Source organism: Lepidochelys olivacea, assembly GCF_965140295.1.
Source record: "Lepidochelys olivacea isolate rLepOli2 genome assembly, chromosome: 13".
Classification (NCBI taxonomy): domain Eukaryota; kingdom Metazoa; phylum Chordata; order Testudines; family Cheloniidae; genus Lepidochelys; species Lepidochelys olivacea.
In genome coordinates, this window is record NC_140423.1 from 33520824 (window position 1) to 33536130 (window position 15307).

A 15307-nucleotide genomic window follows, 5' to 3' on the forward strand; every position below is an offset into this window, starting at 1 on the left:
AGTGTATGATAAAATACCTGTATCTGAAAAAGTATAATAGATTTTAAAAGTATAAACATAGACTAGCTTCCTTATACAGCTGTTGTTTTTATGACCATGTCAGTGCATTCATTTTGGTGATGTTGACCAACCTAATAATTTCAAATTATGATTTGTAAACAAAGTCTAAATGAGATCTCCCTGACAGCTATAGTGATGAGCTAGGGGCTGTGGGGAAAGGCTTCAGGACCAGATTGCATTTACATTCACACCTAATCTACCTAGGTATCCAGCAAGCAGAACTGCATTGCCCAAGTGATAGATTTTGGCTGAGGTTGGGTTACAAATCACTTGAATTCAGGGGGAGGGTGGGTAATGAAATGTTGTTCTTATTGTATGAGTAAAGGGCAGTAGAACTGTACTTAGCCTGTGCTGATTGAGGGCACCAAGAGAGAGGGCGGGCACAGGTGTTTTGCTTGATGGTCTGCCCAAGTCATAAGTACTATTTGACCTGCCCCTCTCCACTGTTGAAGACAGAGCTGATTAGGCTCCATAGATAGTCTTTTGTTTTGTTTAGTGACCACTACAGCTGAAATCAGGTCTCAGGGCTCAGACCTGCTGTGGGGCAGTGTTTCTGTGGCAGAGACGGCCCAGCCTGCCCTAGCAGTGAGGTTCCCCCACTGAGAGCTCGGCTGAAATCACTGAGAGCTGGTGGAACCTCAAGAGACCAACTCACAGAGGTCACAGGGGCAGGTGGCAGCAGAAGGTGACGGCGCAGGGCCATTGGCAACAGAGCGATGGAGTGAACGGGGGCACAACGAACAGCAGTGGCCAAAGCGAACAGTGAGCAGCTGGAGGAACGAGCAAGGCGCCTTCTTGCCCCCCACCTGGGAGGTGAACTCATGTGAAAGCAGCTCTGAACTCTGAGTCTCCACTGACCAAGGACAACACCGGTGAGTGTTCAGGAGGCTGTTAAGAATGCTGGAGACACAACACAGTTCATGCGAACAAACATGGCTGTGGCATCCTACGTTCTATTTAAGCAAGAGATACCGCACGCTACAAACTGGAGGCCAATGTTTAGTGCATTGTCACTTGTTCATCCTGAAGTTGAACACTGGTTCTGAACAAGACCAGCAAATGCTCGCTATCTTTCTGCAAGAAACTCAACTGACTGGCTAGACACATGTGATACAACAGTGAAAGACTCAACAGTTGAAAACGTGAAGAACTCTCTCACCATAAAAAATTTGCATATATGGCTGATGAATGCACCGATGCAAATGGGCATCAAGTATTAAGTCATTGTGTACATTATCTTGATGTCCGTGGTAGGCCAGTAGATGCATTTCTAGATGTTTAAGTTATAGAAGACACATCGGCTGCATCTGTGACAACACATCTTAGAAGAGTTAAATGCTTGTCAGCTGGACCCCAAACAGATGGCTGCTTGTGCATTTGATGGAGCTGCAAACTTCTCTAGAAGACATGGTGGAGTACAAGCTTTGCTCAGAGAAAAGTGTAACCCTAATCTCTCCTATACACACTGCAGAGGCCATCTACTCCAACTAGCGCTAGTACGAGCTGCAGACTCTTCAAAAGACATTAAAAAAGCTATAAATTTAATGTCTTCATTATATTCTTTTTTCAGTAAGAGTCCAAAAAGACTGAATATCTTAGAAAATAAAGTAGATACACTGGGACTGAAGTTCAAATTAGACCAACCTGGGAAAACCCTCTGGTTTTTTCATGAGCGATCCTTGGTTGTTGTCTTAAAATTACTCCAGCTGTTATTACTGGCTTTGGAAAGTATTTATCAAGATGGGACGGATCTAAGTAGTGAGGCTGGTGGATTACTTTTGCTACTATGTTCAGAGAATACTATTGCCATTCTCTCCCTTGTAAGTCTACTGTTGAAACCACTTGGATCATTAAACAATGCCATCCAGGCATCTGCTACAACAGTAGTAGATCTTTGTCCAGCAATAGAAGCTACATTTGGATCAATCAGAGAGCTATCCATTGAAAAAGTACTGGAAGAAGCAAAGACTTCAGTCCAGAAGTTGAGTAATGAAGGCATTTATATTGAATCCTTAAGTGAAGAGGACAATAAGTGTTTAAGACAACTGAAAAAGTACACAGACTTGATTCTTAAAAATCTACAACAGCGACTTATAGATTCTACTAAACCTCTACGTAGCTTTTACGGATCTCTGTCCTGTAAAACACCAACAGTTGAGTGGAGTTAGGCACTACCAGCAATGGGACTGCCATAGGCTCAGGACAGAATAGAGAATTTGAACACACAGTGGAATATCATATGACGAATGAATGAAGATTTGACTTTAACTTCTTTTTTACCATCACTAGTGGCTTGACCCAATCTTTGTGCTATGTTTCCTGGGATGAAAGAAGTAGGAATTCATCTCTTGTTACTCCCAGTCACAACAGCTACAGTTGAGCATTCTTTTGCCTCAATTGAATAGAATGTTGTGTTCTGAAAGAAGTCGCCTTCTGCCTGATCATGTGAATGATCTAATGAGCATATCAATTGAAGGAATGGTAGTATCGGACACACGAGAAGCCACCAAATATGAATGTATTGCATTCAAGAAGTTCATTAACAGAGTTGTGCAAAATTGTAACAAGAAACCAAAAAGGATGAAGATGTAGTGCTTCATAGAAGGCTTGAGTAGCCAACTTTAATTTTTGTGATGATTTTAAAACATGAGTTAAATCTAATTAAATGGTCATGAAATATTTTTCAGTTTTTACTATGGTGCCATAGACCCACCTTCACCCTCACGGTCTCACCCCTCATCGGCCCTGACCTCCCCGCCCTGTAAATTCAAACACCCCCCCTAATTTCAATTCCTGGTGAAAACACTAAGAGCAATTCTTATTATTTTAGTTCTTAAAAAGATTGCAACCTTATCCACATGTGGAAAACAAAGTTAATTGACTGCTTAAAGAATGTGTCCTAAGGGAAAAGGAAAGTCACTTTAAAAAGCAGACCAAGGATGAGTTAACGAAACACACAGTGTTACTCATTCAATGTATGCAGATGAAAAACTCATATTTTTTTCTCTTCTGAAAGAAATCAGTGAAATCAAGGAAGCACTTTCATCATTACTTTCCTTCCATAAGACTTCTGGATGTTTCAAAGGTCAGGGTTTCATGTTTTTATTTTTTCTTTATCACATTTCTGAAGATCCACTTTTTTTGAATGAAATAAACCCAAAGGATTATCTGTTAATCTCTGTGGACGTGGATATATCTGAAGAGTGAGTAATTCTATTATCATCTGACCGTGTCATGTTTCCAACAGCTACCCTGATTTGTTTTCAGTGACAAAATATTAGTCCTTCTTGGGCGGGAAGACAAGTAAGTTAGAAAAGGCAGAGAGTTCATTTAAAATAATTACTAGTTTATAATGGGGGAAAAGAGAGAGAGAGAAACTGGCTCTGTGGTGGAGTCAGATGATTAGACAGAAGTACACATGATATCTGATTCTGTTGTCTCCTAAGCCAGCTTTACAACATAGCTGTACTTTGACCATTCTCGGGATACACTAGAATAACATTGGAGTGAGTGAGAGCAGAATCAGTCCTGCTGATGCCAATGGAGGTACTCCTGATTTACATCAGGGTGGGGGAGAGGAGAAAACTATTGAGCTCAACACATATTTTCATATTCTATTCTATTATTTTCTATTCTATTCTACATAGTTTTTATACTGCACTCCCCATGCTAGTATCCAAGCACTTTCTAGTAGAGCATTAAGCAGTGTGACTTCACATCTATTCCTGATTTACACTGGTCTCAGCAAAAGTAAAATTTGGACCCCTTTTCTCCTCTTTCAAGTGAGGGTTAAGGAAGTGATCTTTGGACATGAATTGGGCAAACAGTTTTCTACTTAGAACACAAATTGGCTTGGATTGGTTTGGGCTGAACTCTTGTGATGTGAAAGCCTGAGTTTTTTGCCACCATGAAGGGTGAAACTGTCATGAGATTGGCTATTGTAAAAATGTAGGGCTTAGTTGTTACCTAACGGATTCCCACCTAACGCCCCCAAAATTTTAAATACTTAAGTTTTCACATCTATCTATCTATCTATCTATCTATCTATCTCACACATTTTTCCTCTGTTTTCCCTTTCTAATCTCTTTCTCTACTTCTGCTCACTTTGATCTTTTTTCTCACTATTTTTATAATACATATACTTATAATATATCTATTTAGGTCTGTGACGTTATTAACTTGAACTGGGACCATATAGAATATTGTTGCATCCAAGGTCCTGTAGTGACAACAAATCTTGTATAGAGGGGGTCAAATAAGGTGTCTAAGACAAGGTTATGGTTTGCTGGCTATGATTATGCTATCATAGAATCATAGAATATCAGGGTTGGAAGGGACCTCAGGAGATCATCTAGTCCAACCCCCTGCTCAAAGCAGGACCAATCCCCAACTAAATCATCCCAGCCAGGGCTTTGTCAAGCCTGACCTTAAGAACTTCTAAGGAAGGAGATTCAACCACCTCCCTAGGTAAAGGATTCCAGTGCTTCACCACCCTCCTAGTGAAAAAGTTTTTCCTAATATCCAACCTAAACCTCCCCCACTGCAACTTGAGACCATTACTCCTTGTTCTGTCATCTGCTACCACTGAGAACAGTCTAGATCCATCCTCTTTGGAACCCCCTTTCAGGTAGTTGAAAGCAGCTATCAAATCCCCCCTCATACTTCTCTTCCACACACTAAACAATCCCAGTTCCCTCAGCCTCTCCTCATAAATCATGTGTTCCAGTCCCCTAATCATTTTTGTTGTCCTCCGCTGGACGTTTTCCAAATTTTTCACATCCTTCTTGTAATGTGGGGCCCAAAACTGGACACAGTACTCCAGATGAAGCCTCACGAATGTCAAATAGAGGGGAACGATCACTCCCTCGATCTGCTGGAAGTGCCCCTACTTATACATCCCAAATTGCCAGTGGCCTTCTTGGCAACAAGGGCATACTGTTGACTCATATCCAGCTTCTTGTCCACTGTAACCCCTAGGTCCTTTTCTGCAGAACTGCTGCTGAACCACGGTCCCTAGTCTGTAGTGGTGCATGGGATTCTTGCGTCCTAAGTGCAGGACTCTACACTTGTCCTTGTTGAACCTCATCAGACTTCTTTTGGCCCAATCCTCTAATTTGTCTAGGGTCCTCTGTATCCTATCCCTACCCTCCAGTGTATCTACCTCTCCTCCCAGTTTAGGGTCATCTGCAAACTTGCTGAAGGTGCAATCCACGCCATCCTCCAGATCATTAATGAAGATATTGAACAAAACCGGCCCCAGGACCGACCCTTGGGGCACTCCACTTGATACCGGCTGCCAACTAGACATGGAGCCTTTGATCACTACCCGTTGAGCCCGACAATCTAGCCAGCTTTCTATCCACCTTATAATCCATTTCTATCTATATGCATGTATCATTTTTGTATTTAAAGTTATAAGTATTGGCTCTATACTGTCTGTAGTTCAAACTTGTGCTCTGCTTCTGGGTGACACCCCAGACAAGTTGGTGTCAGCTCTGCATAGCCTGCTTGATGGCCCATTAAGGACCATCAGCTATACAACTGACCCATTGAGAGAAGGCAGACACGCCTTGTGACTCAGCAAGGTATGCGGGGACATGCCTATGGACAGAACTCTGAGGTTTTTCCTGGCCATGTGAGGGACAGCTTGTCTTTGGAACAAAGAAAGAAAGACCACATGGCAAGAGAATATAAAAAGCTGCTGCAGCTCCTCCATCTGGTCTTCAGTCCTACTTCGTACATCTGGAGGAACCTTGGCACATTGAAGCTTTGAACCAGGGACTGAAAGACCCATCCCAGATGTGGATGTACTCCAGAGACTTGATTTGAACCTGCAGTTTATTCTATCACTGCTGCAAGCCTGAACCAAGAACTTTGCCGTTACTGTATGTAATTGATTCCGTTTAACCAATTTTTGCTCTCATCTCTAGCTTTTCCTTTTATGAATAAACCTTTAGATTTTAGATTCTAAAGGATTGGCAACAGAGTGATTTGTGGGTAAGATCTGCCTTTTATATTGACCTGGGTCTGGGGCTTGGTCCTTTGGGATCGAGAGAACCTTTTTTCTTTTACTGGGGTATTGGTTTTCATAACCATTCATCCCCGTAACAAGTGGCACTGGTGGAGATACTGGGAAACTGGAGTATCTAAGGGAATTGCTTGTGTGACTTGTGGTTAGCCAGTGGGGTGAGACCAAAGTCTGCTCTGTTTGGTTGTTTTGGTTTGCCTTAGAGGTGGAAAAACCCGAGCTTTGGGTTGTAACTGCCCTGCTTTAAGCAGTTTATCCTGAATTGGCACTCTCAGTTGGGTCTCGCCAGAACCAGCATCGTTACAGTGGCATAGTTTTGCTTGGATCCACAGAACCAGGTCAATTAAACTTTGGGTCAGAACCCCATGCTATCCAAATTTGAATTTTGATATTGAGATATTGAATTTTGGTATTGGTTAAAAAGCAGTTGCAATGGGTGAGCAAAAGAACATAGGAGAGCCTTGACAAAAAAGCCCTGAACGTTTTGTGTTCAGAAAAGGGGATAAGCTTTAGAAAGAAAGTTACAAATTAAAAGAACTGAGAGACCTGTTAATGGCCAGTGATCAGAAGGCTGGAGCACAGCCCTTACCTGATACTACAGAAGCAATGAAACTGCAAGCCCTGAGAGACGGCCTGCAGTTGGAACATGAACAAAAACTGGCAGAAATTCGAATGAGAGAGAAGCAAGCCTTGGCCCAGCTGGAGAAGGAGGCTGATGAAAGGAAGGAAAGGGCTCGCAAGCAGTGCCTGGAGCAGCTGGCTGCTAAGAAGGGGGTTTGCCAGATGCAATAAAAAACTACCAGACTTCAGCTCCAAGTCAAAAAAGCAATGGAAAAACAGCAGAAATTGTATTCTCTTGAAAGTCCAATATATAACAATGTTGGTATGTTGTATAACTCTGAGGAGTTGTCTGGGTGTAACCAAATGTACCCCAACACTGCCACCTTTTACGTAAATACTGTTACTGTGAGTTCAGTAGAGGGTGACTCCATAAATTGTGCCAATGCTATGTATGGAAGTGGTAGTGGAAACTTCATAAAGAGTGTAAAAGTTAATGGTAAAAGTTGGTTAGGGCAAATTATGGCTTCTAACATCACTCTTGTTAAAGCAGATCTTGTCAAAGAGGAAGATTACTTACCAAATCAGAGTGTGACTGTTGTAGTCCTCTATGAGTTTACTGTAAGCGTGTCTTTAGCCAAAATCTACCTTGAATGGAATGGTACTAAACATGAAATTATAGCTGGTGTAAGGAAGTTATTGCCTAAGGATCTTTTGATTGGGGAAAACCTTTGTTCAGTCCAGGTAACCGGTCACAAGAAAGGAATGATCTTAAACCTGTGTCTATTATGGGCAATTATTTGCTTGGGGAGGGTTTCTCCAAATGTTTGTCTGTGAATGAAGTTTCTGAATGTCTGTCTAATGTCTCAGAAGTGAATCTGGAATTAGATCAAGCACAGAAAGAACTCATAGGTCAGGAAAATGTTTCTCAGGAGCAGACTGAATTGGATAGTCAGGTTAAAGCCCTAATTGAGGAAGGAAAGGGTAGATTTTTAATGGGTGATGGATTGTTGGCTAGTACAGCTTCTAACAGTGAACATGGAAAAGGTAACTGTGATTTGCTGGAAGTAGCTCAGTGTCGTGAAGAGAGCAGCAGTTTATCTGTGGGGAGTGGCAATGTGCCTGGTAAGGAAAGTTTGGATGAGCCTAGGCAGCCTTGTGAGCTGAAGGCTTTGTCTAGTCAGCAGTTTGGGAAGGTGAGGATAGTGGAAGATGAGTGTCCCTATACCTTATCTGTTACTTGTGTGGAGAATTGTGACAGTGAAGGAAATGTGCCTGTGTCTGTCAGGGGTATTGACTTGCCTATGGAGGGAGCTACCCCAGTCTCCAAGCAGTTGTCTGTGAACAGCCCTGTGTGTTGGGACAAGGGAAATGAAATCCAAAGCTGTGTGTCTGGTAAAGTAGAATGTGTCTATGCCTCTTTTTTGTCTGTGGAGCAGACAGAAGGTGCCTTTCAGCCTGTGATGGTTGAGGATAGTGCAGTTGTCTCAGAGTTGGTTCTGGATTCAACTAAAGCCCAGGAAGGGAATGGTCCTAAGTTTGTGTCTGCTAGGGAGAATGGCACTGTAACTAGGTTGCATCCAGTTAGTGTCATGGCAAAATCCCAGAGACCAAACAATTCTGGTGCTTGTATTTTGCCTGTTGCTAATGTGTGGCTGGGAAAGGGTGTTGCAACTCTGTCTAATCAGGGTGATACCCTAGCCAGGGCACAAGGAGAGCAGAAAGGTGATTTAATTGTGTTACCTACTGATGGTGTGGAAACTTGTAGCAAGAAGGAAAAGATTCCTGAACTTGTGTGTGGCAAAGGGAAGGGGAATGCTTCTAACCTTTTAACTAGGAAGTCTATAAGTTTACCTGAAAGGGGATTGAGTAGGAATCTGCCTGATGGGCCAGAGGTGATTCTGGATGTAAGTGAGAGCCAGAAAGAGTCTGTTGTTGCTCAGGGAAGTGTTCCTTTAGAGCAAGCCTTAGGTGAAGAAGGTAAAGGCAGAATTTCTGTGAGGGGTGAATTGCTGCTTAGAAAAGCTCCTGGGGAAAGGAATCCTCATCATAGTCTTTGCAAGCAGTTTACTGCAACTAAAGGCTGTGAAAGTGATTTAACCAAGAAAGTTTCAGTTCCTAACAGCCAGAAATTTTCTGTGGTGAATGGATCCACTGACTTTCCTGTTGAAAGGTCCAGTGTGGTTAGCTTTGAGAAGGTCTCAGATGGAGTGAAAGCTGTTAAGAAAGTTGAATGGTCCTATAAGCAAGTGGCTGTGTTTGGCCAGCTTGTTGGGGAGACAAGGTTGTTGAGAGAAGAATGTCTCCACGCTGATTTTGTAAGTGAACAGACTGTGTCTCAGGTTCTGAGTGAAGACTGGGTAGCTGAGTCTGCAGAGCAGAACAGCTGTGCAGTTAATCTCTCGAGAATGCTGGGGATGGCAGGTATACTCTCATCTCTAGACACTGTGCATATGACTTGTATTCTCTCAGTGAACTTCACATCTGATTTCATGTGGAAGCGCAGGTTGGTAAGGGAAGGACAACAGAACTTTGAGTCTAGCTTGTTAGTGAAAATGGATGGTATCTCTCTAAGACAGAGTCCAGCCTTGGAATTCTTAGCAGTGAAGCATCTGAACACTGGTGAATAGGCTCCTGTCTGTTTGAATGCAAATTACCTGACTGACTGGGAGAAGAAAGACTTGCTAATAGCCCTTAGCAGAGAGAGCACACCCAATCAGCCAGTGAATTCTGTTAAGCAAGGGAAATCAGGGTTTGATCCTTCAGGACAAGGAGGAAACAGAGACATTAATTTTGCAATGGAAGCCACAGGCTGACCCTAAAAGGCCCAAACCCCAATGGTATTGACCCAGAGGTGTGGCAAGACAAACATAATTGTAGATGGACACTTGTAATGAATTTGTTGCTATTGCTCATGGTAATTTTTGTGACTAATGTGTTGCTGTTACCAAAAACTGTAAAAATATACAATGTGCATAATCTTGGAAAATGTTAAAAGGAATACATGAGAACACAATTTATGTTAAAAGGCCTTGTTATACTGATGTTTCAGTTAATGCCTGTAAACAATTGTAAAGGTACCTTCCCCACTCTGAACTCTAGGGTACAGATGTGGGGACCTGCACAAAAGACCCCCTAAGCTTATTCTTACTTAGGTACAAACTTTGCCTTGTCCTTGAACTGTATGCTGCCACCACCAAGCGTTTTAAACAAAGAACAGGGAAAGAGACCACTTGGAGATGTCGTCCCCCAAAACATCCCCCCAAGCCCTACACCCCCTTTTCTGGGGAAGGCTTGATAATAAGATACTCACCAACTGGTAAAGGTGAACACAGACCCAAACCCTTGGATCTTAAGAACAATGAACAATCAATCAGGTTCTTAAAAGAAGAATTTTATTTAAAGAAAAGGTAAAAGAATCACCTCTGTAAAATCAGGATGGTAAATACTTTACAGGGTAATCAGATTCAAAACATGGAGAATCCCTCTAGGCAAAACCTTAAGTTACAAAAAGACACAAAACCAGGACTATACATTCCCTCCAGCACAACGAATTTTACAAGCCATTAAACAAAAGAAAATCTAAGACATTTTCTAGCTAGATTACTTACTAACTTTACGGGAGTGATAAGGCTTCTATTCCTGGTCTGTTCCCGGCAAAAGCATCACACAGACAGACAGAACACTTTGTTCCCTCCCGTTCCAGATTTGAAAGTATCTTGTTCCCTCATTGGTCATTTTGGGTCAGGTGCCAGCAAGGTTACCTTAGCTTCTTAACCCTTTACAGGTGAAAGGGTTTTGTCTCTGGCCAGGAGGGATTTTATAGCACTGTATACAGAAAGGTGGTTACCCTTCCCTTTATATTTATGACAGCAGTATTAAAACTTTTCACAGGGGAAAAGACATTCCAAACCTGATGTGCTGTATGACAAGGGAAACTGAGGCACGCTACCATATTGCTTTCATGGCTAAAGGCCAAGATTCCTATACTATGGACAACATTAATATCTACATTGATTTGATGTTAACTGGGTTCCAAACATTTGCCAGAGCTTGTATACGTAAAGTAGCTTTAGCTTTAGCTCTTGGCAAGATCACATGAGACATACAGGAACCATGCTGCAAGAGCAGATCCAATCCCCTTTTGTTCTAACAAAGTTTTTCCTTGAGTTTGTAAAGAGATTCAGTTATGTTATTGAACATGACTTTGATAAACCATTTCTGTTATAAAACAATACTTGCTGTAGTAAGACAGAACCAAGGAGGGAAGCTCTTGGGATTCAGTCAGTGATGTTTGTGTCATCCCTTCCTCCATCAATTTTGTTTTGGGGGTGTGACGTTATTGACTTGAACTGGGACCATATAGAACATTGTTGCAACCAAGATCCTGTAATGGCACCAAATCTTGCATAGAGGGGGTCAAATAAGGTGTCTAAGACAAGGATACGGTTTGCTGGTTATGATTATGCTATCTATATGCATGTATAATTTTTGTATTTAAAGATATAAGTATTGGCTCTATACTGTCTGTAGTTCAAACTTGTGCTCTGCTTCTGGGTGACACCCCAGACAAGTTGGTGTCAGCTCTGCCTAGCCTGCTTGATGGCCCATTAAGGACCATCAGCTAAACATCTGACCCATTGAGAGAAGGCCGACACGCCTTGTGACTCAGCAAGGTATGCGGGGACATGCCTATGGACAGAACTCCAAGGTTTTTCCGGGCCATGTGATGGACAGCTTGTCTTTGGAACAAAGAAAGAAAGACAACAAAAACACTAACCCAGAAACCCATCCTTGCAACAAAGCCCAATGCCAACTCTGTCCACATACTTATTCAAGTGACACCATCACAGGAACTAATCACATTAGCCACACCATCAGGGACCCGTTCACTTACCCATCTACCAATGTGATATATGCCATCATGTGCAAGCAATGCCCCTCTGCCATGTACATTGGCCAAACCGGACAATCTCTACGCAAAAGAATAAATGGACACAAATCTGACATCAGGAATCATAAAATTCAAAAACCGGTAGGAGAACACTTCAACCACTCCGGCCACTCAGTAAAAGATTTAAGGGTGGCAATTTTGCAACAGAAAAGCTTAAAAAATAGACTCCAATGAGAAACTGCTGAGCTTGAATTTATATGCAAACTAGATACCATTAACTTGGGTTTGAATAGAGACTGGGAGTGGCTGGGTCATTGCACATATTGAATCTATTTCCTTAAGTTAAGTATCCTCACACCTTCTTGTCAACTGTCCAAATGGGCCATCTTGATTATCACTACAAAAGGTTTTTTTTCCTCCTCCTGAAAATAGCTCATCTTAACTAATTAGCCTCTCACAGTTTGTATGGTAACTTCCAATTTATCTGTATGTATATATACATCTTCTTACTATCTGTTCCATTCTATGCATCCAATGAAGTGAGCTGTAGCCCACAAAAGCTTATGGCTCTAATAAATTTGTTAGTCTCTTTTTAGAAAAAGCTGCTGCAGCTCCTCCATCTGATCGTCAATCCTGCTTCATACCTCTGGGGGAACTTTGCGACACTGAAGCTTTGAACCAAGGACAGAAAGACCCCTCCCAGCTGTGGATGTGCTCCAGAGACTTGATTTGAACCTGCAGTTTATTCTATCACTGCTGCAAGCCTGAACCAAGAACTTTGCCGTTACTGTATATAATTGATTCCATTTAACCAATTCTTGCTCTCGTCTACATCTTTTCCTTTTATGAATAAACCTTTAGATTTTAGATTCTAAAGGATTGGCAACAGAGTAATTTGTGGGTAAGATCTGCTTTGTATATTGTCCTGGGTCTGGGGCTTTTTCCTTTGGGATCAAGAGAACCTTTTTTCTTTTACTGGGGTATTGGTTTTCATAACCATTCATCCCCATAACAAGTGGCACTGGTGGAGATATTGGGAAACTGGAGTGTCCAAGGGAATTGCTTGTGTGACTTGTGGTTAGCCAGTGGGGTGAGACCAAAGTCTGCTCTGTTTGGTTGTTTTGGTTTGCCTTAGAGGTGGAAAAAACCCAGCCTTGGGCTGTAACTGTCCTGCTTTAAGCAGTTGGTCCTGAATTGCACTCTCAGTTTGGTCCCGCCAGAACCAGCATTGTTACAAGGTCTACATTTTTATTACAATTTTCCTGGCTTGTTAAAGTTCTCTCATTCATTCTCAACCTTCTTTCAACTTTCAGGACCAGTCTATTTCCAACATGATAAACTACACATGTTGATGTTTGCTTATAATGAAGAAGAATGATACCTGTTGCAAGCAAGCGTGATTCTTATGTATTGTCTTCTCTGTCCCATATCCAGAGTTGTGATGGATCATTCCACGGCATGTGTTCACTGACACGTATACCAATGTGGTGATTGGAGCTCATTGAGGGAACAACTGTCTCTTCTTTCCTCCATATACAAAAAGAACCATGGAAAACCACACCACAGTGGCTGAGTTCATCCTCGTAGGGTTCGGAGGCCATCCCGAACTGCAAGTCTTCCTCTCTGTCCTCTTCTTGGTTCTGTACACTGTCACCCTGCTGGGGAATGTCAGCATGATCACCATCATCAGCTCTGACTCCAGGCTCCACACCCCCATGTACTTCTTCCTGAAGAACCTGTCCTTCCTGGACCTCTGCTACTCCTCCGTCATTGCCCCTAAAGCCCTACTGTGCTTCTCAACGGGGCACAGAGCCATCTCCTACAATAGCTGTGCTGCCCAAATGTTCTTCTTCTCTCTCTTTGGGACCACTGAGGCATTCTTCCTAGCCGTGATGGCTTATGACCGCTTCGTCGCCATCTGTAAGCCGCTGCGCTATCCAATCACAATGTCCAAGAGGGCTTGTATTTTCCTGGTGGCGGGCTCCTATCTCTCAGGCTGCCTCAACTGCAGCATCCAGACAGGCTTTACATTCACCTTGTCCTTCTGTGGGCTGGGGAAAATTGACCACTTCTTCTGCGACGTCCCCGCAGTGATGCAAGCCTCCTGCTCTGACACCTTTGCCAGTGAAATGGCAATGCTGGTCGTGTGTGGGTTCATCATAGTGAGCACTGGCCTGGTCGTCCTTATCTCCTATGGCTACATCATTACCACTGTCATGCGGATACCCTCCGCCGAGGGAAGACGCAGAGCCTTCTCCACCTGCACTTCCCACCTGGTGGCTGTGAGCTTGTTCTTTGGGACAGTCTTCTTTATGTATGCCCAGCCTGGGGCCATAACCTCCCCAGGTCAAAGTAAAGTGGTCTCTGTGTTCTACACCATTGTCATTCCCATGCTGAACCCTTTGATCTACAGCCTGAGGAACAAGGAGGTGAAAGAGGCCCTGAGAAGACAACTAAAAAAGAAAGGCTTTTTCCACTGAGTTCCCTGAAGTAGCAAGGCTATTGAAGAGTGGATAGGTATTTGGGACGGATGACAATGGGTGCCAAAGACAGCGGAATTCCAACAAGGCTCTTCCATGGAACAATGGTCTCAGCTGGTGAATATTATGGGGAAAGGCAGGGACTTTCAATTGCCTAAGGAAATTAGGCACCTTACTGAATATCTAACTCCCTTTGACTCCTTTGAAAATCACAGACGAAATGTAAGGGTGATGAATCGGAGGCTAAGTCTATATCCCTTGGAAGGGGAACTCTCTCTAACATGGGGGTGGATGGTTTTGTGGTAAAGATGTTGGACTGTGACTTGGTAAATCTGGGATCTATTTCTAGCTCCCCATGTGAACATGGGCAGGCTGCTTAAGCTGAGATGCTAACAGATTTGAGCACCCAACTCTCATTAACTTTAATAGGATTTTAGTGTCCAAAGTGCTTAGGCAGCTTTGAAAATCTCAACCTTAATCCCACTGTTTCTCAGGTCCTCATCTGTAAAATGTGGATATTGATACTTCGTTTCTCTGGCTCTATCTGTTTACATGCTGACTTTTTTGGGAGCACAGACTTTTTCTGACCATGTATTGTGCAGCATCTGGTAAAATGAGACCCTGAATGTAAGTGGAATCTATAGTCATTGCTAATACGATAACTTTGAACCCTGGAGATGCATTGGCAGGGACAGCTGACAGCCACCCCTATGTGAAGAAAACCAGCCTCTTGATTCTACTTTGCATGGTTGCTTACCCTTTCCTCTGAACATTGTCAAACTGTATGTACTCCTTTCAGTGGATGCTAATGTAAAAGTCTCAGAGAAATAAACTATGGGACTTAGGCTCCCAAGTCACTTAGGGGCATATTTTCAAAGGTATTTTGGCACCTAAAGAGGCAGATAGGCACCTGGAGGGACTTTAGTAAGCACCTAAACAGAATTGTATCAAATCAAATGGGACAGAATAGATTATGATGCTTAAGGGAAAAGATCCACAAAATGTCTCTCATTAAGAGGCCCAGTTCAGCTCCACGCGAAGCTGATAGTCATTCCATTGACTTCAGTCAAAACCCCAGATACCCCAGCTGGTGTCAGTTGGAAAAGATCCATTGAGCTCAACTCACTGAAACCCCAGTTGGTGTGAAGCAGTCGTAGCTCCACTGTGGTCAATGAAGCCAGATACCTAGCTGGTGTAAATCATCCCCTTTGCCATCAGTGGGCCAGATATGAAGCTAGTGTAGATCATCACACCTCCACTGAGTCACTGACTTCAGTGGACCTCTGC

The 15307-nt window shown here is 42.8% G+C and overlaps 1 protein-coding gene and 1 pseudogene across 2 annotated transcripts in view; one reads left to right on the forward strand and one right to left on the reverse strand.

Moving 5' to 3' along the window:
* The window catches only part of LOC311529440 (olfactory receptor 6F1-like), a 206598-nt pseudogene that overhangs the window by 38338 nt on the left and 152953 nt on the right, over positions 1-15307 (reverse strand). The window lies entirely within an intron of this gene.
* On the forward strand, positions 13088-14020 carry LOC311529850 (olfactory receptor 9S13-like; the record flags this gene model as incomplete). The annotated part of the gene is made up of 1 exon (XM_084646111.1): positions 13088-14020. The coding sequence occupies one exon, from the start codon at positions 13088-13090 to the stop codon at positions 14018-14020; it is 933 nt and encodes a 310-aa protein (XP_084502237.1).